The 26,634-nt window shown below is 32.7% G+C and overlaps 1 protein-coding gene across 2 annotated transcripts in view; it reads right to left on the bottom strand.

Annotated features, from left to right (window-relative positions):
- Positions 1-4,186: 4,186 nt before the first annotated feature.
- The window catches only part of LOC143223095 (uncharacterized), a 38,295-nt gene continuing 15,847 nt past the window's right edge, over positions 4,187-26,634 (bottom strand). Inside the window, exons 2-6 of one of the 2 annotated variants that reach the window (XR_013012655.1) lie at positions 21,116-21,238; positions 20,570-20,693; positions 20,140-20,267; positions 17,988-18,140; positions 4,187-9,003 (exon numbers count right to left, since the gene is read on the bottom strand). Coding sequence is in view for 1 of the 2 variants with exons in the window: in XM_076450542.1 (XP_076306657.1) it covers positions 8,878-9,003; positions 20,140-20,267; positions 20,570-20,693; positions 21,116-21,238 (501 nt within the window). In the remaining variant the exon portion in view is untranslated. The remainder of the gene's footprint in view (positions 9,004-17,987; positions 18,141-20,139; positions 20,268-20,569; positions 20,694-21,115; positions 21,239-26,634) is intronic. The other variant, XM_076450542.1, reaches the window with a different exon arrangement.

Raw genomic sequence — 26,634 nt, 5'->3', positions numbered from 1 at the left:
TTAAGACCACATCTTTTTCCTTACTGTCCTTATTCAGAGGAGGTCTATTGACCTCCATGGATCCTGCCATGGGGCGATTGGGTAGGTCTTTGTTGTTAGGAGATTCCAGTGACTGAGTATGCAAATGAATGATTGTTTTGCATCTTTGGGTTGGAGAAAAAGATGTATCTGAAGAAATGCCTGTATTTGAAACCAAAGGATGTGGATCTTGGGGTTTGTTGGAATGTATGGGAGGAACAGAGATGGGTGTAGAAGTTGATTCATCAACCTTTTTAACCATGGAGGTCAAAAGGCTTTTTATTTGTTTTGAAAACGATTCTCTTGGAGGCACTGAAAGATCTGTCTGCACTCCCACTGTAGTTGTGGAACAAAGTGCAGCAGCATATGTCCGAGATGAAGTGGTGGACAGCAATTTCTGAGTCTAATAACTAATATTATGAGTTGTTTTCAAATGCTGCACCTCTTTTTCCTCCAACCATTTTGGGCAAGAAGAAAAATAGAAAGGGTGAGAGCCATTGCAATTGATGCAAACGTCCATTTCACACTCATAGGCATCATGGTCATTGCCACCTGAATGAGCACACGTCAAGGAACCATGACATGATGTCTTTGAGTGACCGAACCCTTGGCACTGGAAACATCTGAAAGGGTTTGAAATGTATGGCTGTACCCTGCAATTAAGGTAACCTACCTTTATGGTGACAGGTTGACGTGGTGATGTAAATGTCAGAATGAAGACACTGGTCGGCATCGTAATTCCATCTTTGTGAGTGGAGATACACCTCACTGCAGAAACAGTGGAGAAACCAGCGAGAATCTCCGACTTGGGGACGTTCTTGGAATCCCTCTCAACAATAACTCCTTGTGATGAATTCAAGGTAGCATAAGAGGTAACCTCAATAGGTACATCCCCAATTGCCTTTGAATTCAAGAGGTGTTCACTGTGTTGGGATGTGAATGTTTCAACATATTTGTTGAAGACATATGGAGACATATTTGTCTCCAGATTGAAGCTTCATTACTGATTTTGGAGAGCCAGCAAGTCCCTCTAGTCCCTTCTGGATAAAATAGGGGGACATTTGTCCTAAAAGGTTTTTCTGAAAGAAAATGTAGGATGAGAAAATGAGGTACGTGTGTTACAGATGTTGAAGATTGCTGTCAGAGTCTTCAAGATGTGGTCGTTTACCTATTGATTGTTTTTCACTATTTTATTTAAATTTTTCTTAAAAGAATCTATAGGTATTAAGGAAAATTTCCGTACCCACCCACCATGGAGCCCTATGAGGGCACGCACTACAATGTCATGCAAGGACATTGCTTCAATGCCAGGGTTTCATGAGCACTATACCCAAACACCAGCATCAGACACAATGTCCACAACACCTGTTGAGAACTTCCAACACTGGTGCTTGGTTGTCTCTAGCCCAAGTGGGCCAGCCGATTGACCCAAGGAGGGCCACCCATCTACAGGAATTCAAGGCCAAAGTGGTGTGTTAGAATTGGACCCCTCAACCACCAGGATCCTCTCCTCCCCTTCACAGGTCGTCACTCACGGCAAACACGTGGGTGGATGTTTAGATCCCAGAGGAGGTAACCAAAAAGAACAGAACCTTCCCTGGTAGGTCCCCTCACCACGTATAGGAATCCACACAGACGGGTTTACGGAAGGAAGAAGGCCAAAGTCCAATAGAGAAACATTTCTGAGTTCACATCAATAGGAAAATGAAACGTACATCTCTAAAATCCATGAGCCATCAGATGGACTATGTGACTGCTCTCAAAAATCATTTAATTTGAAGATGAGTAGAAACAACAATTGACTGTTTCAGCATAGACTGCCAGATTGTTTACTTTGTAATAACAACAGAGAAAGAAAGGAAGTGCAGAACAGTCTGAATGAAATGAACAATATAAGAAATGAGAAGCAGAAAACAAAATATCCATGTTTAACAATGAACAGTGGTAAAAATTAATAACAGCAGTTCATAAATGCATATATCTTCTTCAGACAGGAATAATTCACAAAAAGAAACTGCAAAAAGAGAAATTATATTCTAATCAGTTAACAGGTGTTAAAATTCCACAATCAACTGCAAGAGTGAAAAGTACAAATGTGACTGGTCCCAAAAAAAGCCAGATCAAAAAATAAATGCACACATTTTAAAAATAATGTTCACTGAATAAGAAGCTCCATAAACACAAATATATACAATCCATTAAATCATTATATTTTGACAAACGTTTCGGTGCAAGTATCTGCTTAGAACTGAAGACTCCTCACTATGTCTTTCCAGTTTGTGTTAAACAAGTATATCAGCAATGCAGAAATTTTGCTGTGGTATGAATTGATTCTCGTACTATTTTATAATGGATAGTTATGTATATATGAACATGTTTTCTTACTTATAGGCTTTTTAACAGATATTATAACACATTTGTGTTTTACTCATAAAATAATAAATTTATTGGGTTGAAATTAGGGTTAGGTTGTATCAATAACATGTTAAAATTAGTTTTAGTGTCAAAGACTATGGTTATATGTATTTTTGTTCTTAGGAACAATGTATTTTAAAAATACATAATTTACAAATAAAAATTTGAAAGTGTAATTTTTTCAATAAACTCAAAGCAACTACATAAAAATGATAATTTGATTTCACAGTGTTCTATATTTTTTGAATTATTACAGAAATGGCTTAAAGACAAAGTATCTACTTGGATAACAGTCTGCAAAAACATTTTATACATTACTTGAGCTAAAATGGTTAAATATTTTTATAGATGCAATAGTGTTTACAAATAATAATCAAATTCAATCACAGAATAATGCAAAATTGATTAAAATGATTGCTATATGGTTTAATAAATGCTTCAATAGTTTACATAGCAACCATTTAAAAAATCAACATTTAAATTACATGATTAACAGCTAATAATATGTCAAAATTTAAAAAAAATTATTTTAAGGTAATCTAAAAGTTTCTAAAATTTTTTTAACCATTATAAAAAGTTGTACAATTTTACTCTAAATATGATGTTTGATAAGGGTTACCAGACTTCCAGAATGAAAAACTGGGACTTTTTTTTTAATGGAGTGACAATGTAACACTTCTGTAATGCACGTTTTATGAATTTATAAATAACTTTGAATTTATTGCATCACAATTTAAAACCACACACAAAAAAGGCGATAAAAGCTTATTCTGTTAAAAAAATAATAAACGAAATATTCAAAATTCACATTATCCTAAACCTAGTCACAAAAATGTTGCTTCTTTGTTATTGTTTCTTGGAAGCTGAACAACCTTCAAACCTCAATTTTTGTGGCTTCACAATGATAGGTTGAAATAAACATGATAGAGATGGAGGGAACACTGTAGTATGTAATATTTGTCAAGTGATTCTCCAAATAAGATTTAAATGAATAGTGTATAATGACACACTGTATGCATCGTGTTCCCATTGAGGAGTGGAGAAACAAGGAAATTTTAATATTTTTATTGTTTCTTATCAAAACAGAAAAAGTAAGGTTTACAAAACAAAATGTTCTCACTTTAACTGGAATGTCTGGTAACCGTGACATATTGATAACTATTGAGAAGAACTGTAAAAGCAAGAATAGAGTTTGTGGCATTACATTTACTATGTGGTTACTGGCAAATCATCATTTTGTAAACAGTACTGGACGTATTAAGCAAACAGGTTTGAGACTTCAGAGTGACAAGTTAAAAATGTTTTTTTTTTAATTATAATGTGTTTTTTCTTCTCTCATAATAGTGCAATGAAATATTAAATGTTTAACCTTTTATGAATAATAATTAGGTACTAGACTTTCAACCCCCTACAGAACAAGTCTTCTAACAAACAGTTTTATTTGATTACTCTGCTGTTTACTACTTTAAACTTATTTAGGATCTATGTGTGAAAATATCTGAAGACAAAATACTGTGCAAATTTATCTGATATTTTAAAGTAAATGTCCAAATATTACAAAAAATAAAAATTCATTGAGCTGTAAATCTAGTAAATTTACAAGATCATTACAAATATTTTATAAATTTTGAAAAAAATTTACTTATACATAGTTCTGGTTTTAATAATAAATTGTTTCCACTGGCAGTTAATGAAGTTCTGTGTGTACATTTTCTGTATTATCTAACTGTCACACAAGCACACATAAAACCAATAACCACAGTCCAAAGTGCTTTAATTTAATTCACAAACAAATTTTGATGATTAATTTCATCTTGTGTTGAGAACAAATCACAAACTCTTATAAACTGTACACTAGACATTTAAATGTTTTATAATATACAGAACATCCTATAATAAAGTCAAGAGAATTCTGTCAGAAAAGCTTTGTACCAACGATTAGACTGCTCTTGAAATTTAAGTTTTCATTATATGTGCATGTCAATATCTTCACATTTCAAGTAATATTATGAATGCAATTGTTAATAAACAACTGTCGACAGACACTTAATATAAACAATAACAAAACTAATTCTTGATAATTTTTCTAAACAATCATTTGATCATAACTAAAGGGTGAATTCATTATTTAAGAAACAGCATCATTACTTATGTATTCAGTCATCTTATTTTAGATTAGCAAAATGCTTTGGATTTAATAAACAATTTTTTTCTAATGATTATTATATGCCTTTTCCAGAAACCATACTCACAAAAGGATAAAAAACTGAACTACAGGAAAAGTTTAAGACTAACAAACACCAGAAGCAAAACAACACACTTCAAAGTCTATCTGAAGATACAATAATTTTAGTTATTTCTAATATTGTACAATATATGTCAGTTCCCTTTGAATATTTTAAAAAGAATAAATTGAAATACTATTGCTTGTACTGCGACTTCATTCTTTTTTAATACAGTTTTCCATATTCTAATTTTCATAAGTGAAACCACAAGTAAATGTTACTTTAACTTCATTTATATTTTTCAACTCACCAGATCCCTTAAATAGCAGTGGACAATTTACATCAAATGAAGTTAAAGCCTGATTTTATTTATTAAATTTACAGAGTAAAATTTACTCTCTATTATCTTATTTTTGTTAAAGCTAAAATGTTTAAAACCCTGTTAATGACAACACAATGAAACAGAAACCCTATAACCTGAATGCTTTTGAAAGGCAGACCTTTCTTCTTCAGAGACAAACTGTATAAATGGGTAGAAACCAATGACCTTTTATGGAATGCCATTTAATATGTTATTGTGCAGTTGATTACAATTATTCATTTTATCCTACATTGATGATTAAATTACATTCATGGCAGGGAAGGTCAAATACCAGATGCAATATATATGAATACTGAGAAAAGTTACAGATGAGTATTTTAGGTGTTCTAGAAATTATGTAAATGCAATGTGTAAACTGTACAATTGACAAGTGTTTTTATTCTTCACCTAAAAACAACATTTCGTACTCTGATTTGTCAGATTCTGCATCAGACCAATGTTATTAATTCAGAGACATATCTTGAGTACAAATGATTTTGTAATATACCTGATTTTTTGTGTAGAACAGAATTGTAAATTTTACTAGAAGACTGCAAAGTATTGTTTATATATAGTTAGTAAATTTGGAATTACAGCTATCAGCATTCCCTATCCAATAAGATTCAATATAATACACTAGCCAAGTGCACTTCATGTTAAACACTGACATCAATTCTAGATAGATTCATTTTTCATTTTCTGAATACAGTGGAGCGCCGTTAAGCCGTGGTATTTGGGGGGTCAACCTGCTTAACCATGGCTTAAACCTTTGTGACTAAAAAGCCGAAGTCACCAACAGCTCCACCAAGGAGCCTCATCCGGGCCATTGCGTGATCATTATAATATTAATGTATATACTATTCAGATACAATTGACAAGTGCCATTTTAACACAAATGACCAATACATTGCAATGGTTTGCTTTTCCCCTTTTTAATAAATAAAATATACTACACAATTTTGATTAAGATTTATTTATAATATAAAGATTACAATAAAAATAAACCTTTTTATTGTAAAATTTCGTCTTCCTGTGTTACATGCGGGCTGCCATTTTAAATCTCGTGGTAGCGATATTGCTCAGTTACCCTTGAAGTTATAAAGCCAGGATTAAATTCGTAAGCCGTGTTTTTACACGTTCTTAAATTAGCGGTGAGCCGCGATAATCCTTGCTCACAAGACTTGCTGCAGCGGCTTAAGCGATTTCGCAGTTTACTGGTCCGCGGTTTAATGGTGCTCCACTGTACCTTTTTCTATACTAAAGAAAAATCCAAAAATGTAATTTTTCTTATAAGGATCTATTTTTTTTATTTTTTTTCATAAAACTGTTGTCTTCACTAATTTTACTCAACTACCCTTACCTGAAGATGTTTAACTCAGAGAGATTAATAATAAAATACTATCTTGTTAAATATATCTGTTCAAAAATAAGCTAATACATATTCATGACAGTTTCAAATTGCTACAACAAATAATCCTTTGTAAACTAGATAAATCCTTAATAATTGAATTGAAATAAGCACAAAGCTACACAATGAGCTATCTATGCTCTGCCCACCATGGGTATCGAAACCTGGTTTTTAGCATTGCAAGTCCATAGACATGCTGCTGAGCCACTGAGTGACAAATCCTTAATAATCAGTAAACATATTTAAGTGGCAAACAATCCAAAAAATTAATTTACAGTCTAATATGTCAAAACCATGTACTAACTGTTTTAGGCTTCTGTGCAGTGTACAGTGGACACTTGTCTTTCTGAGATAGTTACATATTTTTAATAAAATACTGGTTGTTTTACTCATTATCTTTTGAACCACAAGAATTCTTATTATTTATTGGTTTTTACAAGTCCTACAATAAACATCCCAATGCAAATTATGGTTCACTTCTCTACTAGGTATATTCTTCCCTAAGGATTTTAATAAAAAAAATTATTTTATCCAAAATGTAGTTATTTAATGCTTAGTTAAAAAGTTACTTCAAGTAAGTTTGGCTTTTTAAAAAAATATATAAACATAGATCAATTTAATTTGCTTTTTAAAACTATGATTTTTTACTATTGTATAGATTTTTTTATTTCTCTCACTACTTTGGACATGTATACTCCTCTACCAACCCTAGAGCATTGTCTCGGGAATTAGAAATTTTGTACTATTATGAAAAAAGTTATTCCTCTTCGAACTTTCCAACTTTAGGTTAAACACTGGTACCAATTGTAGTTAGAGGTTATTATAAATTAAGTAAATATTAAAATACACATCCTTTCATTTTTTATTATGCATTTGAAAAATAAATCTTGAAACTTGAAGAGTTGTTCATCTTTAAATGTGGCAGTTAAATTTCAAATTATTTTTACTAACTGTATATTATTTTCTATGAAAAGATTTCTGTAACTATCAGTAACTTAAGATGCTTACATATGACTTATCCCTTTATTTAAAATTATGATGTAATAAAATATTTTAAATGCCCCATGATGTATAAGAAAACTTTCACAACAGACTTTGTAATAATAAGGAAACTTATAAAGCAAATATATGCTTCAACTACTACTTATTACATAAGGAACTTTAAAATAATTAACTAAGGAAACATACTGCAGGCTTTTGAGTAATTAATTTTGAGTTTACAGTTATTCATCAACTGTAACCTCATTGTTCGCATGTCTGTGAACAATATTCTTACTCTTCATTAACAATCAAGAGATTTTGGTAGTTTTTTATTTTTTTAGTTTGTACATGTTTGTCCCAATTTTTATGAAAAATGTTTTTTTAGAATTTTTTTCATAAATTTGAAATGCACCACCACCTCTTGGGCTACTCTTGTCTTATCAAATAGTGGGATTTGACTGTCACCCTTACACCACACTCACACCTTGAAAGTGAGTAGCACATTTTTGAAGCTATGAGTTGAAAACCGTAAATCCTTAGATTCACTGTTATGACAAAACTATATCAAGCCCAAATCTTTTTGAACACATCTAATACTTGAATATTAAGTTATTTATTAGAGCAAACCAGTAATAATTGTTACTCAGATTGATTTATATTTTCTTTCTTTATTCTAGGGGTACAGTGAATAAAACAATTTTTGTCTCCTTGTGAGTAAGCATGAATTAGGCATCTCTATGATTGAAAATAAAATTAAATTTAATAATAAATTTGTAAATAAGAAAAAAACATTATCAGATACAGTATGATAAAACTTTAATTTGATTCGTCCATTAAAAAAAACCAAACATTTTTTAACAATTTAAAAAATCACTTTTTATACATATAATTTCAAAAATAAATAACCAAGGAAATAACAGTCTGATATATCAAAATGTAAATGTCATGCTCTAAAAATTTACTTATAAATTCAAATACTTACTTATGGTTTAGATATGCTCTTATGCTTAAAACATTTTAAGAACAGGAATTTTCTACTGATATGTGCTGATCCAAAAATTTACTACACAATCTGATCAAATTAAAAACTACTTAATTTTAAAAGTCCAAAATGAAATTTTCATATTTGCTGAAGTCATGGAAATTTGTTTGAAATTTTGACTCTTGACAAAAAAAGTAAAAAGTACACCACCAACAACAACAACAGATAGAAACACATGGAAGGTGGCACACAACAGCGGACAACATTTCCTATACACTTCTGTGTAGCACTGTAGTTTAAAAACTGTGCCAATCCAAGATTTACATATAAAAGCAACTTAGCATATGCATGCTTATAATCAAAAAAAACAAATAACTACTCTTTATTTCCAAAACACTTCTGATGCTTGCTACTACAATGAAGATTTGTTTTTTGCAGTTACAAAGTTTACAATTACATTTAACTGCAACGTTTTGTTTTAACAAAGTCAACAAGTTTGTTGCCTTTTGAGTAACTTCATTTTTTTCTTTGATTCAGTTTCACCTTCCTTGCTATCTGGCACCTCTTCCTCCTCATCATCAGATTTGCCCTTTTCACTTGGTCCAGTTGTTTCCTTCAAAAATTAAGATAATGGTACTCTTATTTCAGTGAGAGTAATGAACTTATATTTAGTTTAAACAAAAAAAAAAAGGATTTGTTGCTAATTCATTACAACTTGCTGATGATCACAGCAAATCAATTATTGATAACTTTTAAACATAGATATTTGGTCAATGAAAGAACACAATAACATACAGCTGATTATTGAGTCAACTTCCTAAGAACATATGACTATATTAATTCAAGTTAGAAAATAAATTTGTTTGTTTAGATACCCTTGACAGAGGTCAAGTTACTGAAAGTTATATATATTATGTATGATATTCTGCCTATAAATACCACCATTACCACACCATGTACATTTTTAAAATTAAAAAAAAAAATTATACCTCTTGTTGTACATAAAATGATAGCAATTTGTAAATTTCACATGAAACAATCACAATTAAACAAAGTTCTGGGTTACCTGTGCCAGTTTTTATCATGAATGTGACATTAGAGAAGTCTATTTTATTGTATTTCTAAAGTGGAGAGCCAGGTACCAAAAATAACTCAAGGATGCAGAATAAATACCTCAAGTTCAATGACAATCACAAGATGACTAGATTAACATAAAAGATGAAGCTCTCCCTGTTCAAAAAATGTAAGAACTAAATTTTATCAAACAAGGCTAAGAACTGAAACTTACATGGCTTCAAGAATAAAATATGGAATCTGAGAATGACATTCTAGTGATATGCAATGAATTTAAAGTGGGAGAAGAAACAAATGCATTCACTAAAGCATGCAAATCCCTGATAAAGTTGATACTAAAATTACATATGAACTATCCAAGAGAAATAGCCCTAGTCTTCAATCATCAACACCAGTAAAACATAATCAAGTCACAAGTGAAACTGTTTTACATACTGTAAACTTTCTAGGAAGGAAAGATTTACTGAATAATAATTATGAGAGACTGATAGAACTAAAATAATAAATAACACACAATGTTAAAATAAATACACAAGTTAAAACATTTTAATTAAGGCAGATGTACAATCACTAAGAAGCTGACTCTTGCATGTTTTGACATTGCATCATCATCTTCAGGAGTGACACACAAAATCGTGTCCTATTTATGCTTTGTTGTTAAATAGGTCATTTGACCGATGTACAGGTTTACAATTCCTATTTAGATAATTTATTTAACAATAAACAAAAGTATAAATAAGGTACAGTTATGTCTTGTAACTCACTCCTGAGGATGATGTTACAATGTTGAAACTTGTGATCAACTTCTTAGCAGTCATAAAGTGATTTTAACACTAAAATAGTTTTAATCACATACCTACCACTATTTGTTTTCATTGTTTTCACATTACATACAAGTGCATCTCGAAACAACTGGTATGGGTATTAACACTTATTTCAAGTGGGTTTCTCATTGTTAAAAAATTATACACAAGTGCCAATCAATAATACTGATAGAGCTGCAAAAACAAAAAATGTGCAAGGCATTTAAATCCAATCATTAATATCAAAAACATTAAGTTCAATATGTCACAGAACTGATCAAGAAAGAAATAAAACATTTAAGACAGCTTTTGTGTGATTAACTGTGTTGAAGAAATAGTTAATGTCCCTCATACATGAAACTTGTCATGTTGGTTTGTTTTTCTGGAACTACACTGTTCAAACTAAGACATAGTAATAATTTTCAATGAAATGTAAAATGTGATGCAATGAAAGAGATTCACAAAAAGTGTTGGAACTTGGATCTATCAGCACAAGTATTATGTTGAAGCCAAGATGAAGCAGTTCTCACTTTTTTCATTGCAAGTACAGTGCATAGAACAATATGTTATGAGAAAAACTCCAAATACTATTCTCCCCAGAACTCAACAACAAGGTACAGGTGATTATGTGAACTGTCTGAAACTCTGTCAGAATGAAGATTTTTCAAGTCTTAAGCAATGTCTTGGGGTTTTCTTTTGTCAAGATCTTTTTTACAGTTAAGAGAAAGGGATATATGTATAACTTCATGATGAGGTAACTAAAAGACATCAGAAAGTGGAAGTGCCTACAATGAGCAATAAGATATTTTAATGTGACTACAATGAAAATACTCTTTGATACATTGTCTGTTGATGAGAGGATGAACCTTGTTTTATATGAAAACAATGCCAACTTCACAATCATTTGCCCAATTAGTGTATTGACAGTTACAAAACTGAAAAAGCTTTGTGACAAAAATTAAATGGAGATGCACATAAATAATTCATGGTGAGATTCTTGACATCATCACCACACTATAGGGGTAGCCCCTTATTGTACGAGTCACAAGCCAATATTAAAGTAATATGCACAAAATTTTTCACTCATTTGATTATTAGTTTGCATGACCACATTTCTTCAGATTATTTGTCTATCTTGCTATCTCTTAGCAAAGCCCTGAATACTAGTAATTTCCTCAAAGAATGGAAACTTTATGTATAGGGTTTCAATTTTATGACAATGTCAACAACACCCTCACAGAAGTAACACAGCACTGCAAATTTTGACAAATTAAATTGGCCAACCATGTTTAAGAGAAATCCTGATGACTATTTTCTCTGAACCTACTGCTCAGAAGTGTTAGCTCTTGCTTCAACTGCTGCAGCTATGCCAATTGTTTCCTTTGTGTTTTTTTTCAGCTCTAAACTACTTAAATACTGCAAAGCAACCTTGCCTTACAGAAGACCTTGCAAGTATCTGTAAACAATTGGAATGAAGGGACTGGATAACTAGATTTCAAGTACAGAGAATACCTTGGAAGCTTTTGAGCCATAAATGAAATATATTGTAAATAAAAGAAAAATTTAAATATATACATGTAATACTCTTTTTATATTTATTTCTTTGAACATTTGCAGTCACTGTCTACACATGATTATTTAGCAATTATGCAATTTTAGTTACCCATGTATTTACAGTTTTTGTTGTTAAGTGCAAAGTTACACAATTGGCTTTCTGTGCTGTGTCTGCCATGGATATTGAAACCCAGGCTTTAGCATTACAAGTCTTTAGACTTACTGGAGGGCCATATAATAATCTTAAATCCACATGCAATATTTCTTTTAAAAAAAATGTCAGATTCACTCACAGCTAAAGTTTATAATAGTAACAGCTTTATTAACTGAATGTGTATGTGAAGCTCAAGATGCTACATGAGTATCATGGACTAGAAATCCTAACCTCAAGCAGGTTAAAATGATGAGAAAGTATACCACTCTAGAAAAAGTGTTACAGCACATATTGAGAGTCTGAGGCCAGACAGAAAGTAGAGGTAAAATCAACAAGTCGCTTGTGTCTAATGTTGATTAGAACTAGCATGCGTATTTAGCAGAAAAGTGTCACTGAAATATTTGACTTGTTAGCTACCAGTAAATCACTGAAAGTTATACTGAGAGCAGAGTTAGTCAACTTCAAAAGAAAGGCCATCAGGTGAGGCACTTGAAAAGTTAATAAAAAAATTATAAAAGTTTAAATTGTGTAAAGCTAACTTTACATGACTGGGTCAACTACTGTTTAACATGAAGAATACTAAAGCTGTGACAGAATGATGATGTATCCATAAGTCTTTCCTTAAGGGTATTTAAATATATCTGTCCAAACATCAACTGTTATACTGAGGGATAAGGCTTACTGAGAGTTCCAACATTATTTCTGTTAGTAATAATGAAACTGAGTAACTATACAAAATATTTTTGATTTCTACTTTCAAATGTAATTGAACCCTTCCATACAGAAACAAATCACATTTTATATTTTCAAAAACAAGTTTAAAATGCATTATTTAAAATCTCAGTGTAGCTGGAATCTATAAATAATTATTTACTTTGTAATGCTGAAAAAGCAAGCTCTGAGATGACAGCAGATTATAGTACTGTATCATTAAAACACAGCTAGCACAAGTACTTTGTGTTTGTTACTATGGTGATGGTACATAAGCTGAAAGCTATTTGTCTAACATTATTATATACATGTAACAGTGATATATGCATTCTTACAATATATGTTTTTGATTATAGATGCATAGTGTTACACACACATATGGATGTTACATACGTCATTCATGAATCTTGTATGACACAAACGAATCAATTTCAGAGAGAACACAAATGTCAAGCAAAATATGGATGAAAATGAATGGCCTGATCTGAATAGTAAAGTATTAAGATATGAATCAAACTGTACATACTAATCTGTATAACATTATTTGAAAGTGTTATGCATGCAATATTTACAGTAATGCTCATGAAAGAACATTTTCAGTTTTTCCACTGAAATATTTAGCAGATAGTGGATTTTTTATTAAAGAGATGAAAGTAATAAAAAAGCTCACACTACATTTAATAGAATAAATAGTCTTAACTGATGTTTTGAGTTATAGTAGTGAAGAATATTTTTGACTGGAACAAATTTAAATATTCGTAGGCAGATGAAATTACCTGAAGAAAGTGAAATCCATGGAAAGTAACTAATGCCACACCAAAAGTATACTTGGTGTGCTCAGTGTTTTCTTTGATTTTTATATAATATTTTCACTCATGTAAATTTTAATATTTAGTAAAGATGCAGTTTTTTAACTGGAAAAAAAGAGCTAATGGATGAAGATGAGTTACTGGTAGCTTGTCTGATATGTGTGTTCTGCCAGAAATGCAAGTAGGTTTGCCCTGCAGTCTCCAAAAGTCACACAGTTAACTGACCACTAACCAGCCTTTGACCTCCAGGCTGTCAATGGAGATACCAGTGACACTCAACCACAAGAAACAATGTCAAAACCAGAGCACGTGCTAACCCCAATAAATTCAGAGCCAATGGAGACTATGGGACAGCCCAAGGTCATGAAGAGTCCCTCTGAAGAAAATGCTTTAATTAAAACATCAATATCATCTGATGTGGTTCTACTTTATCTAAAAGCTAAAAAAGACCTTTATGGAGCTAGAATCTAACTAGAAATAATCTTAATGGTAAGCAAGTCAAACTTCATCAGTGGCCAAGATATCTTCCAAGTAGCCACCAAAAAACATAGTTACTGATTAGACATATATCACAGTCAGGGTATCTACTTCACCAGTTGCTACATCACTGCCCACACAATTTTTGTCACGGTTTCAATGGCAGTTAAAAAACTGGAGCTCCCAACAACACTCAAACACCATACCCCAATGCCAAGTTTCAGCAGTTCCATACCTTCAAGCAGCTCTGTCAGGCCCAAAGTGCAAGTTGGACAGCTGCTTGGGCCTGCCCACTACATTGTGTGAAAAGACCAATCACCTGAAGTACAAGGATCTATGACCAAAGAGGAGGTGCAACAACTCAGATCTGAGACAACACAGATAAGCAAATCTCTGACATAGACAAAAACCATCATAAGTCAAACTACCCTCATGAGATGCAAGTTCACTACCACTCAATGTGTATACTTTTGGAATTAATGGGACAGAATGAGTCAAACTGCACCTAAATGTTTCCAGCTGCTTTTTTCCCCATTTCAGTGAAGTAGCAGTGAAAAGTGTACCATATACAACACTACTCTTCCTTTTCAGTAAGTTGAAATAATTATCTTAATTCTCTTGCACAAGAGTACCAATCTGACATTACTCTGCTTTTCTGGTAAGTTTAAATGTTTGACCTTATTTCTGTACACCAATGTACCACACATGACACCAACTTTCTTATCCAATAATTTGTGCAGTTATTCTATGTGAATCAACCAAAACAATGTTAATGTTACATAATTTTTTTTATTCAATGTTTTCATTGTCAAAATGGTTATTTAACAAAAGCATTGTAAATTGTTAAAATTAAATAATTTTCTTTATGAACTGTTTGCATCATCAGTGTTATTAGACTAAATATTACACATGCATCAGTAAAATCCAGTCAAATTAATTTTTTGGAAGCTAATGTTTACATATATTCATTCCATGATGATATTGTCTTGTAAAATCAAAGTACTCTGTATAGTAATTTTTTTCTATGTTTCAAATGTTATAAAACATAACATGGTTTACCTTCAAGTACCAGAAAAATATAAATTTTATGAGATTAAGGTGTCTTACTATTGAACTGTTTTAAAGAAAATGATAAAACAAGACCCTAAATGATGATTATTATATAAAACTATGCTATTGGTAGGCTTAATTTTCAAACTACATCATCTTCTTTTTCTACTGAGAAGCTAAAAATTTAAAACATTTCTGAGGTGGACAGTGTCACCATTGCCAATAACACTGTCTGATGTTATGGATAAACCTCGAGACAAAACATGTTTAAAATGGTGTTACGTCATTGAGAGTCGTAACAACAGCAAGAACGTAAAATGTGGCTAATTATGACCTCAGTGTTACACAGACAACACATTGGTGCATCAGTCCCAGATCTTACACTAATAGTCAGTATACCTGCAAAGGAAGTACATATACAGTATTTTCAAAACTGTCTTATAATTAAATAGTAAAATGGGTATAAAATGAACTGCACAATACTTTATAGTCATAATATTTTATAAAATATTTTAGGCCAGTACTCAGTATTGTTTCAAAATTAGTTTACAAGTATTGCATACTTGATGAAATAATAGTAATTTAAGATGCCATTTGGTCTTTCAAGGAGGTTCTTGCACATAACTTCTTTCTTGTTTATATATAATTGATACCAATTTTTCCCCAATTCTGAACTTTTAATTTTCAGGAAAACATCACTTCCTCTCAAAGTCTTGTAAAGTAAAGTACCTGACTCAAATAATGCTTATGCTAACTCATAAGTTAACTGCCTTGTTGGTACAAAACAACACTGTCTTGAATGGAGTCAAGCCTGATGTTTCCAAATCTTAAATCAGGTGTCTTTTATCCTTTAAATCCTCTTGACTATCTTCTAAACTTCAGTAACATCACTTACCAGTTTTTTGTTCAGAGGGAAAAATTTTTTTTTAACAAATCTTAATCTATAACTCTTACATTTCTGGAAGTATCCAAATTGCTTTGAACCATTTACAAATAAGTAAGTATCATTTGTACACATTATTCCATGCGAGGCCAACTAGTGGTTTCTGTGAAGAAATAACACTATGTAACACAAACTTTGTTCCTGGATAGTATGTGTACTTTTTAATTGCTTGTGTTGAAAAAGTACAGAAAATGGCCATTATTTCTTTCAGACTTTGCTTTTGTGATTTGGACATTGAAATTTAGAAACTAACCTATTTACTATGTAAAAAATAGGCAAATTTGCACATTTCATTTAAATAAGGTCTGAATAAAAAAACATGAATCAAGATTTACATGTATTTATACTAAAGTCATACAAAAATGTTTAGAAGCGAGTAGTTTTTCTAGATTTGTGTCTGCAATGTAAATCACTTTCACGTATCAGCCCCCAAATATATTCTCCCATCATGTTTTCGTTGTATGCTCCTTGGTAGCAGCATTCAAAGTCCAACATATCTTGGTAGAAGTGCTCATTTTGCTCCTCTGAGTATGCTCCCATGTTCTTCCTGAATTTATCAAGATAAGTGTCAAGGATATAGACTTTCAGTGACATCCTGCAGCTCATTTTGTCGTTGTTCTTCACCAGAGCCTCAAACAATTCCACATAACTTTCGGCCTCTTGATTGCCTAAGAAGCCCCGAAACACTGCGACAAAGCTGCCTCAAGCTTTTTTCCTTCTTACTGAGCTTCTTAGGGAATTCTGTGTATTCTCGGATCTTCTTTATTTATGGTCCAACAAAGACACCAGTTTTGACCTTTGCCTCAGACAGCTTAGGGAGGGAGTCTCGAAGGTGCTTGTAGGTTGCAGACTCCTTATCAAGAGCTGTGACAAATTGTTTCATAAGATCCACTTTTATGTGCAATTGTGGGAATAACACCTTCTGGAGGTCCACTAGGGGCTCACACTTGACATTGTACCTCCCCACAGAAAACTCGGTCCGTTGTGGTCAGTGCTTCCTGTTGTAGTGTGCTGCTGTGTCCCTGCTGTCCCAAAGGCAAAAATAACAGGGAAACTTGGTAAAGCCTCCTTGGAGACCCATCAGGAATGTCACCATTTTGAAATTTCCAATAACCTCCCAGCCATACTCATCATACTTCAAGGTCTTGATGCTGTTGTATTCCTCTTTGAGGTGCACCAAAAGATAGTTAAATTTTAAAAAGGTCTAAAATTTGTATAATATAAAATTTTATTATTCAAGAAAGCAAAAATTGCCATTCTTACCTTCTAGAGTTTTTTTTTTGCAGTGTGTGTGTGTGTGTGTGTGTGTGTTACTATGGAAAGTTCTAGAAAATTGTAAAAGGTTCTTGAAAATTCTCATAAGTTCTACAACATTCTAAAAAGTTCTTGAAAATGGGTAAATTTGAAAATTTCATTGCCCAGGTCACAAAAGGAAAGTTTGAAGAGAAAAATAGGAATTTTCCATTTACTTTAGGCATAAGGAATTGGGAAATAATACTTTCTGCCCAGGAACAAGAAAAAGTAAAAATTTTGTTACACAGTGTAATTATCTCTTTTGACTTGTAATCAATGTCTATAAATTCACAAAATTATTCTATTAGCTTTACTAACAACAGAATACTATTTCGATGAACTAGTGGACTTATCCCCAGCAAAGCTGAAATCCTTCATTTCAGGAAGTCTCACCATTGAGTGGATTTCTCATTCATATTAAAATGTACAATCCAATTTTTGATAATTCAAATATTATCTTGCACCTGTTACAATTAAAAAAAAATTTGACAAATATTTGTCCAACTTATATGATTAATCTAATTTCATCTAACACCTCAATTTTGCTATCTACAAACACCCTTTTGTTTAATGTCACTAGCAAACTTTACAAATTTGGTAATTAAGTGCTTATCAATATTATTAAAGTGAATAACAAAAAAAGAAATTCCTGATGTGTTTCACTAGTAATGTGAAGTCAGTGCAATTGAATTCACTTAATGAAAACATTTTTCTTTCCCATGCAATTACCTTAAGATCCAATTAACAAAACTTTCCCCAACAGCAACCAATGAGAGGTTTCCTTGGGTAATCACTTGTGTTGTGCCTCATCAAAAGCTTTTTGAAAATCTAATTACAGCAAGCCCCCACCTCTGTCAGCATCAAGATAAGAAGTACCAACATCTATATAACAGATCAGTAAAGCAAGACGTCCTTTCAGTGAATCTTTATTATGTTAATTTATATGACATTTCACTAATACGATTTTGTAAAATTTGTTTTACTGAAATCCTTAGTTTTTCCCACTACATAAGTAAGACTAGCTAGTCAGTAATTTCCATGGTAATTCTTATCAACCCATTTAATAAAACAAGTAACATCAGCTAATCTCTAATTTTCAGACTTGCCTATTATTTGTTGACATATCAAAAATGAAACAGAAGCTCACATATCTTGTCTTTCTTACTGATTAAATCCATGTTTAAAAAAAACAAAAAAAAAACAACTTATCTGACAATGGTATTTTAAACTCTCAGTCTATTTGTTTACCACCAAAAGAATAATATCCACAGTATTCAGGTCAGTTTCAACATTTCCCATATAATGTATAGGATAAAGAATATTACTACCTTTTTATGTAAAAACAGAATACAAGAAAATAACAATAAAAAGTTTAGCCATCTCATGGTCTTCAAAATACTTGCCACCAATCCTTATTTTAACATCTTGTTCAATAATGAAAATAAGTGTTTTGAAGATCCAGATATCTGTTTATTAATAGAAATTAAATGAAATGCACAAACTTACTCTTGAGTTTAGAATGTGCGTTGCAACTGTAATGTATTTGAAATCTTGTTTTTGGTTTGACCCTACATTGCTCACTTGGTTTACTTTAAAATTAGTTGTTCAGAAATGGTGTTGTTATGAAATATACAGGGTTTTGAAAAGCATGTTTTTATTCATTGTCACAAAAAAAAGAAGAGAGAGAGAGATAAGCAAGCTTGTTGTTTTTACTTGTTTCTGCTTTAATAATCATTTACCAAGACATTGAAAACAAAATCCTCTACTGTTCCTATATTACTAGTATCCTCTTCCTTCCAACACAATAGGACTTTCACTCTCAGTGTTCTATTTTGTAAGTTGGAGAATGCTTAAAAAAATCAAACATCATTTGCTGCCCATGTGAATGAAAATGCATAAATGTTAAGCAGTGATCAGACCATATAACAGGTAATAACACACATGGCAACCACATGCAATTCTAGTTGGGCAAGAGTTTTGGTCATGTTAATCATCAAGCCACTGCACAGCTGAGTAGCTTCTAGTGGCACAAAATGACAACTTAACAGTTTAGATGGTTAAATCTACAGAACTCAGCCCATTACAGATATGTACTATATGTAACTAGCAAAAGTCCTGTATTAGTATGAACTCTGATCTCACTATACAATTTCTCATTGCCCTCATCTGACTGGTCAATAACTGCCAATTATACATTATCTTCAAACCCATTAATTATAGTTCACAAAGATTCAACCTATCAATTACCACCACTTGTTTTCAGTCTTAACAGGATGTAGTTTATCCTTTATATAAGACATCCTACCCACATTTAAAAGAACCAATAACTGATAAATAACTCAGAACCTGAAATTTAAAATATTTCCTGTCATCAGTATTCTTGAAATCTAACCAAGTTTCAGTAATTCTTACCACATCACAGCCTTCCATTTATACTAAAGCCCTGAATTTTTCCATTTCATTCTTCATACTTTTAAGATTAGAATAATAGCAACTAAGCTCATTCATGCTTCTACTGTGTCTTTAAATCTGACACTTATCTTTAAAACTATTATAATTAAATTGTTATGCTCTAAATCTTCAACTTTCAAATCCTCATTGTCCTATATATCTTATCAACGTTTTATTCAAAACTGCCCAAGCTCTCTCACCAATAAAGATTAATTAAAAACATTTTAAACATCCTACTACCTAACCTGCTTAAGTGGACTCAGAGAAACTATCCCACAGGTCCAACCAGCCTCTCTATTGCTCTAAGCATTTTTCTGATAATATTTCAGTTAAGGCTTAGATCCTGCAAAGCAATTCACCCATCTATAAGATATTCATCAATGACTAAATTACTTATTAGATTAAAACAACCAAGTAAGGGAAACCTTACTTTCTTTAGTTTTTTACTCTCAGGTGATGGTGACTGCTGATCGTCTCCACGAGTCTGTGATCTGGTCTTTCGTTTTCCTGTACTACTGCTTTCCCTTGGATGATTTAAGTTTTTCAACAAGGTCTCTCCTGTTGATTCAGAGCAATAAATGACCATCACAATATCTACAATGGTATGAATTCAACTAAGAAACAAAAACTGATAACAGAAAAGCTTGCCTGGGAAAACCTTACATTCTAGTTAACTTTTAAAGTTTCTTCATAAAAGTTATTCACATAAATTTAAATAACATAATACAAGTGAGAAGTGTACTTTCCATTTTACCATTTGCCACATTACACACTAACACACGAGCCACGATACAAGTGATGAAGCACATTAATCACATGATGAAGATGCTAGATCACTTCATACTAGAAAGAATATTTGCCTTCTTTAGCTGTTAAGGTCATTGTATCCAGTCTCTTAACAGTAACCTTTGCAGTGTCACGGATAGCTTGGGTTAGTGATCTTGACTCTTCCAATACTTCTTTCCCTAAGAAGTGTTTTCCTGCCTAATTCAGGATAGAAAGTTTTTAAGATTAACCAACTCAATTCAAAGCATATTTGAACAAAAACATCATAAAAGAAAAAAAAATTTAAAAATTAAATCTTAAACTAAATCCATTTTAGTTGTGTATAGAAATATCTCTTAACAAATAATGAATTATACAGAATAACACTATCATAATGTCAGAAAAAAGATTCTATCACAAAAAGCTAATACATGCCATGAGTGAAACATACTTAACATGTTAGCTTTAACTAATAAAATTACATCAGTAAAGTAGTAGTATCTTCTTTGTAACAAAATAAATTAATAGTAAGACAATAAAAGCTTGTACAGTATGCTATAAGAAATTAAGCACCATTATTTTACAATTATGTGAAAGTTACATTTAAAAATTTAAAGATCTTAAGTTTCAAAATTACTAACAGCAGCAGTTTCTTTCATTGTGTGATCCTTCACCAACTTAGTTTTCTTAGCTGCTGGACTATCCACAGTGCCATTTCCATCTGCTAATACTTCATCATTCTTGTTGGTTGCTGTGCTATCTTCCTATAAAGAGAAGAAAACTGCTATACAAATATCACATATCTTTGTTAACTAAGCACACACCACATGATTAAGGTGTTGTAATTTTAGTGAAGGTCCTTTGACTTTATAATTTCCCTGTCAGAATTTTACAAACACAAAATAGTGTTCTATAATTGTCTACTTACCCTCATTAGCGAGATCTTTAATTTCAACTTTATTATTGGTCACAATATACTGATGCACATAAACATTACACAAACAATATTATTTACCTACACTGATATTATATTCTGCTATACATGCAACTCCCTCTATTCAATTTTACCAAATTATCACCAAGATTGGGCAGAAATGAAGCACCAGCTTTAAGTGGGGAAGAAGGGTGTAAAGTGTGATAGGAAGTAATTACATATTGGAAATATATTTTCAATGTAGAATAACAATAATATCCAATACAGTGTTTTACCCTGATACATATAGCTGGAATGCTATATGAAGAGGTGGAGAGATTGGTGCAAGAGAAAGTAAAGTATCCCTCATAAGCATCCAAAGAACAATCTTGAAGTACAACCCACACCGGGAGGAGAATAGATGTGGAAAACTATGCTACTTCTGTACCAGGTATACTCTTCATTCAGTTTGGAAATAGGTGTCGCATACATGGGCAGAGAGTAGAAAATGCAAATCTTCTCAAAAAACAACTAAAAAGGGGTGTGTTCCATGGCATAGAAAGGCTAGTGTGCATTGGACTTTACATAGCCAGTTAACTCCAGTCCAAGACCAAGCAGCATTGAGGATGTATCTTCTGACTCATGGTGGGAGGAGGGCCCTCACCTCAAGTTAAACAGAATAGGATATATTTACCAAACCAATCTACCTAACATGACATGTACCCAAATCTACAACCCCAGCCAGTCATTCAGGAACTCAACCTCCATGTGGAAGGAAGAAGAGATGTGCTAATGTGGTGGTTCACATATTAGCTTTAACTGTTAGGTTATTCAAAAAATAAAGATAGATTGTTATACTAAAATTTCAGTCATTTATAGCAATAAGAAACCAGTCTTTTTTTACAACTTCTTATATACTGGTGAAAAATTAAAGCTTTCTTCTATTGATTTGTGCTTTTATTCTTTTGTGAAACTTTATTTCCAATTTCTAAGACTCTTACAATTAATGATGGAAAAAAGTTGCAGTTCTTTTTGTATGAATTCAAACTTGGTTATAATACATCACAAACAGCTCACAATATCAACCAAGCATGGGGTGAAGGAACCACCTCCAAACATACAGTTCAGTGTTAGCTCCAAAAATTTCATAATGGAGATAAGAGTCTTGTAGATACTGTTGAAAATGACCAACTGAGGGCATTAGTGAAAATAAACCTGTGCCAAACTGTCTGAGAAATGGCATAAGGATTGGGTGTTGGCATTTCCACAGCTATGGATCATCTCCACTATATTGAAAAAGTGAGTTCCACATGAACTCACTGAAAATTAGAAAGATTCCCAGTTTGAACTGTGCTCTATGCCAATTTTGTGCAAAAGAAATTACCCATTTCTTGATCAAATGTCATTTAAGATGAAAAGTGAATCCTTTATGACAATAGAAAATCACCTTTACAATGGCTCAACTGTCCCAAGGCTTCGAAACTCTTCCCAATCCAAAATTGCACCAACAGAGGATTATGGTCACTGTATGGTCATCTGTGGCCAGCATTATCCATTGCAGCTAACTTAACCAGGGTCAGAATATCACCAAGGAGGTTTACTGTCAACAATGAGAAGAAATTCATAGAAAGTTGTGTCATTCAAAGTTAGTCAATCAAAGAGGACTAATTTTGCTTCATGATAATGCTCTGCCACACAATGCTCAAATGATGCTCCAGAAGCTCAACAAAATAGGCTATGAAACATTGCATCATCTTTATTACTCCCCAGACCTGTCGTCCACAGAATACCACTTTTTGAAGCATTTGAACAACTTTTTACAGAACAAAAGATTCAACAACAGAGCAGCAGCAGAAAATGACTTTAAGGAATTTTTTAGTTCTGAGACTTTAGAGTTTTATTCTCATGGCAAAATAATCTTGTTTCTCATTGGCAAAAGTGCATAGATTCACTTGGTTCCTATTTTGATTAATAAAATTGCTTTTGAATTTTTATTTCTTATTACAGTTAAAATTTTAAATCTGCTCTTATGTTTTGAAAAACTTAATATTATCTCAGTGAAGAAGCAGTATCTTATTTGTAACAAAAGAAATTAACAGTATCACAATAATAGCTTGTGGACTATGCTAAAATTCATTAAACATTATATTTCACAATGCAAACATAACTATGTGAAAGTTACATATAAAAATCCAAACCCCACTGAATCAGCTCTGCAAAGTGCAGTATCATCCTCAAGTAGTAAAACATCTGGAGGTGGAGTACCAAAGAAATAACCACTGCTCCAGAGAGGGCTGTACAGATGGTGCAGCACACATGCATGCAACATCAATCCCTGCAACCCACTATGTGGAAATCACATGATAAAACTACTAGAATGAGGTAAGATAAAGAAGTATGGCCAAAACATGAGAATTTATGGTGACTGATCCAACTCCAATCCAAAACTACTCCTCAGAAATCGACATCCAGGTGATAGCAGACGAGATCTCAATAGGAAGGGTGAACTACAATGCAACAGTTTTATTGAAAAGCAACATTATTCTCAGGATAGAACCACACAAAAGATGGAGTGCAAAATTAACCTCTGGGTCTCTTGGCACAGAAATCACATAATCTTATCCTCTAGACAGATCTACAGAGAAGCTTGGCAACATCAACATCCAGGACCAATTCCATGGAGATAGAACATATTTGATAAACATGTACATCCAAAAAATAGGACCACACAGAAGCTGGAGCACAATGAAAGTCATTGGTTCCCCCCCATGCAGAAGCAAATCATCTCTATAATGCATGCAACCTCACTTTCTGTATAAAACTTCATACTTGTTGGGTACAACAACATCATCATCTGAGACACACTCCACAGAGATGGAACACATAATATGAATATTAAATGCCATTTACACCAGTAGACTACCACCACCATGCTACTCTCAACTAAAGTTAAAAGATCATATTCAGAAGGACTCCTCCATGATTCAGTACACCAGCAGTTTAGAATTGGAAAGCGACAAGTACTCTCCTTCTCGTTCAAAATAACAAGGCAGAACTTAATGCATTGTAGGATCTGGAAGAACAGACACACCCGAGACAGTTCAACAAGTGGCCTTGAAATCCCTATTTTGAAAAGCAGGTTGTCTCTAATTTATTCAATTTAAGAGACAGCAGGGATAGGCAACTATTCTGTTCTGCTTTACCCATGCAAATCCATGGGCAAGTATGTTCCCAAACAGGCATATTAAAAAAGCAAAAATATTAAGAGGAAAACCAATTAGTGATCTTGTCGCACACCATATCTTAACAATGTCATAGTATTGGCCATAAGTACACAAAGACTGTTGGAATCAAAACACAACTTCAGATAATGCTCTACACACCCTCACAAAACTGTGCCAAGCAACATCACTCTACACTTGAATGCGGCCCTATACAGGTGGAGCAACAGGACTAGCTGTTAATAATCCATGCAACAAACCTCACAAGGCTGCAAAAAAGTACGAGTATAAGATAGTTACCACAAGCAGATCAACCTATAAAACACCAGTCCATAACACAATCCAAATCAAGACCACACAACATTAAACCCTCATAGGGCTGCAAAGAAGTACAAGCTCAATTATCACAAGGAGATCAACCTACAAAACACTCCAAATCAGAACAACACAACATTAACCCTTGGGGCTCACCACAAGGAGGTGAAGTGATTACATCATTAGATGGGATATAATACATTCCAATATGACATAATGATGGCTGTACAGTGCAGAATTTGAAAGATAGGGAGTATAGAAAAAAAACAAAACAAACTTAGTCACAGCTACAACAGCATCTGTAAAAATGTCAATGGGTAGGTGATACCTCAATGAGGAAGAAACAGATACTTGATTAGATATTGGGAAATGAAAGTACCCAAATGAAGAATTTCTTCCAACGAATAATGGAGACGAGATGCAAAGGAAAAGATGCAAAGCTTGTTCTGATGTGACAACAGCTGAAACAGATTGCTAGATGAAGGACATAAGGACGAATATATAAATCTAATAAGTTGATGAGCCCAACCTATAACTTTAAAAGGTTAAAAGTCAAATATAAAAGAAAGTTACCAGGAAAAAGGTGGAAACAAGATCCATAGAAAGATGCCAGCAAAATAAAACAGTATGAATGAGGCATAAATGTCTATCCAGATCAGACCAGGTATGAAAGTAATAAATAAAGGGAATGGGAATTGGCAAGAAGAAAGAATGTCCCTCATGAGCTGCTGAAATTTTGGGTAGGAAAAGATTGATCAGATAAAGAGAACATGTAATGCAACAATATGTAAAACATCAGTACCAAAGTTATCAGACTGATAATACTTACAAGCTAAAAGGGATAGGAAATAAGTTTTAATCCTCTCAACTCAGGTGTCCTTTATTGTACAAAATGCAAAGGTTTAGTATCTTGTATTTAAAAGTTTGTTGTTGTTTAGCATTGTCTGGCACAAAGAAACTAAGCTATCTGCACAAAAAAACACTTGTAAAAACCATAAAAAGTAAAAAATGGTTATAAATTGAGTTCAAACTAAATAATGTCCAAAATACAATTAAAAAGATTGAATTCTGTGAATTTGAAAGGTCAAATGATTCATAAACATTTAAAAATACAATCAAGTTCAACAATGTCATCATCACCAATGATATCAACCAATGTCAGGGCTACACTTTTAGAAAACATATCTAAAATGGTGTTGTTGCTCAGAGGCATAGCAACAGCATGACAGTAAAATTTGGTCTATTGTGACTTGTCACAAAGACCACACATTGATGTATCAGTCACAGATAAAAGAAATGATGTGTTAAAAAAGTGTGGCCAAGGTGCATCTCATCCAAGCCTATTTTCTCCTGCCAATCATTGGCAGGTATACAGACAAACTGGATACTAATGGAAGATAGAGAAAAATGGGCCAGCCATTGTTTGATATCACTGAGAACAGGGTGAGAACTAATATTAAGTGATTCATGGGTCAGTAGTGAGCTAAGAGATTCTGTGTAAATAGTACAATCAGTGTACTGCATAACTTCTAAATGATCCAGGGTATGAGAAATAGCACACAACTTAGCAGGACCACAAACTGTAAGGAGGATCCTGCAAGAAACTGCAAATCCACAGCAAACTATGACAGAGTCCATAGAATCACCTGATTTCAAAACATCCATATAAATGTGAATAGAAGGATGGTTTGAAAATGTTACTTCCAATCAG

Source organism: Tachypleus tridentatus, chromosome 8 (genome assembly GCF_004210375.1).
Source record: "Tachypleus tridentatus isolate NWPU-2018 chromosome 8, ASM421037v1, whole genome shotgun sequence".
NCBI lineage: Eukaryota > Metazoa > Arthropoda > Merostomata > Xiphosura > Limulidae > Tachypleus > Tachypleus tridentatus.
The sequence above is the reverse complement of the archived record's forward strand: the minus strand, read 5'-3'. Positions and strand labels throughout refer to the sequence as shown.